The sequence below is a fragment of the Cyclopterus lumpus genome, chromosome 21, assembly GCF_009769545.1.
Source record: "Cyclopterus lumpus isolate fCycLum1 chromosome 21, fCycLum1.pri, whole genome shotgun sequence".
In the NCBI taxonomy this organism is placed as follows: domain Eukaryota; kingdom Metazoa; phylum Chordata; class Actinopteri; order Perciformes; family Cyclopteridae; genus Cyclopterus; species Cyclopterus lumpus.
Window position 1 is genome coordinate 4,029,023 of NC_046986.1, and position 2,006 is coordinate 4,031,028.

At 39.1% G+C, this 2,006-nt stretch overlaps 1 protein-coding gene across 1 annotated transcript; it reads right to left on the minus strand.

Moving 5' to 3' along the window:
• Window positions 1-448: 448 nt before the first annotated feature.
• Window positions 449-1,796, minus strand: LOC117750617 (trace amine-associated receptor 13c-like). Its single transcript, XM_034561886.1, has 2 exons — window positions 1,452-1,796; window positions 449-1,265 (listed from the first exon to the last, which is right to left on the minus strand). The coding sequence occupies exons 1-2, from the start codon at window positions 1,622-1,624 to the stop codon at window positions 518-520; spliced, it is 921 nt and encodes a 306-aa protein (XP_034417777.1). The 5' UTR covers window positions 1,625-1,796; the 3' UTR covers window positions 449-517.
• Between the last annotated feature and the right edge of the window lie 210 nt (window positions 1,797-2,006).

The window sequence follows — 2,006 nt, forward strand, 5'->3', positions numbered from 1 at the left end:
CAAGGTACATTGGAGTGATTTTGTAAACTTGCGTGAGAGAGAACAGATTTTATTTCCACTCACACTGTGTGGTCCAACCAAACTGAGGATAATTAAGTACAGTTGCTGATCAGTTTCACAACTACAATGTGCTTCAAACAAAACTGTCAAATATATTTACAAAAATATCAGAGATAGGATACCTCTGACTTTCAAATGTTGGAACAGATTAACAGAAATAAATGTTTACATATATCTGTGTTTCCTACCATCATTGTTGTGGAAATCATTGTCAATAACAATTGTGAGGAATAATTAACATTAATGTGTGATCAGTCACTTTACATACATTAATGTAATTCAAAGGTTATCTGTGAAACTTTGTTATTCAGGAAGTTTGTATCAAACAAGTAGCCCTTCGTACTATTGTTTACACTTTCAGTTTCAAAAAGGTTGATGACCCCTGCTCTACAGCATGTTGGTCTGACATGAGCCAGGCTGCAGTATCTTAAGAGTAACAATGAGCTTGATAGATTTTCTAAACCAGGGGTAAAAAAAAGGCATAGATCACAGGGTTAAGACAGGAGTTGAAATAGAACAGACAAATTACAAAGGCAGCAGATGAGGCATTAAACAAGGTGTCCTGGCCTGTCAGTACAACACTATAATATGGGCAGATGCACAATAGAAACACAACAATAACAACACCAAGAGTCCTGGCTGCTTTCATTTCAGATTTTTTAGCAGTTACAGTCACTGAACACTTGAGAGGGAAAGATGCAATCTGAGAGCGCATGGCACGAGCCTGAGACACAGCCACCACAAAAACTCTCATATACAGAACTATGATGACAGTGACAGGACCAATAAAGGACAAAAAAATATCTGCAAGACCAGCAATGTAGTTAATGACAACAACACACTCTCCTAAGCAGGAATTATACCTGCCTGGTTGTTCCAGGTTATTCTTCAGCAGCAGACTGTTAAGGAAAGCAGAAAATATCCAACACAGACAAACACAGACTTGAACTCTTTTTTGTGTGACTTTGTAGGAATAATGTAGAGGATCACAAATAGCCACATATCGGTCAACTGCTATGAGAACCATGGTTCCTATTGAAGTAGAAGTAATAATAAAGTCCACAACAGTATACGAAGTACACATGAGGTCACCAAGAAACCAGCAGCCGTCTATGAACACAATTTGAAATAACAAAATGGGACCCACGAGAGAATCTGAGACAGCCAGAGAGAGGAGGAGGAGGTTGGTGGGTGTGTGGAGCTGCCTGGAGAGATAAGAGAACAACATGCTGATCATTATTGGTAGCTTGAATTGTGATTAAAAGATAAAAGCAATGACTGAAACACATAAACATATTTCCCTGAAAGATATGTTATTATGTTTTCTTTCGTTCCATCAACCATTTCCTTTCTGTATACCAATTTTACAAAGAGGTAAAACATTTGAATACCTGAAGTGGGAGATGGAGATGATGACCAACAGGTTGAGAGTCACAGTGAGCAGAGAGATGGAGGGCAGTAAAATGTAAGCTAGCATAGATAGAGAGTGAGGACGCATGTTCTTCCTGCAGGAGGAGTTGAGGAGTTGTGGAAAGCAAAGTTCGGCTTCTTCAAGGGTTTTCATTCTCAGGAAGAGGAGACGAGATGATGCTGAGCTCGTCAGACAACTGATTGATCTATTTTCTTCCTCCACATCCTCCTTCTTTTACTCTGGTGACAACTTAGTGACATCAGTCGGAGTGACTGAACTTCCCCCTGACTGTTTCATCTATCTTCATTGGATGTTTTCCTGTATTTCCCCTCCACTTGTTTCCTTTTTTTCCTAAACAATTACAATTTCCATCATACTCTTCAACGGGGAACAGCAAGGCACATCACATTGCAAAGGGAGAGCACAGCGTCTGGTTACTATCATGCCATGAACCTGAAAAAGCTATAGATAAAAGCATATTTTCAAACCTTTTGCAATAAAGAGATTTAACTTGATGGGTTCGTAGTTATGTCAT

Bases quoted from the DNA above. Each gene is read 5' to 3' on its own strand.
- LOC117750617 (XM_034561886.1), bottom strand. From the start codon at position 1,624: ATGAAAACCCTTGAAGAAGCCGAACTTTGCTTTCCACAACTCCTCAAC. The intron at 1,266-1,451 runs GTATTCAAATGT...TTATCTCTCCAG, and splicing joins ATCTCCATCTCCCACTTCAG to GCAGCTCCACACACCCACCA.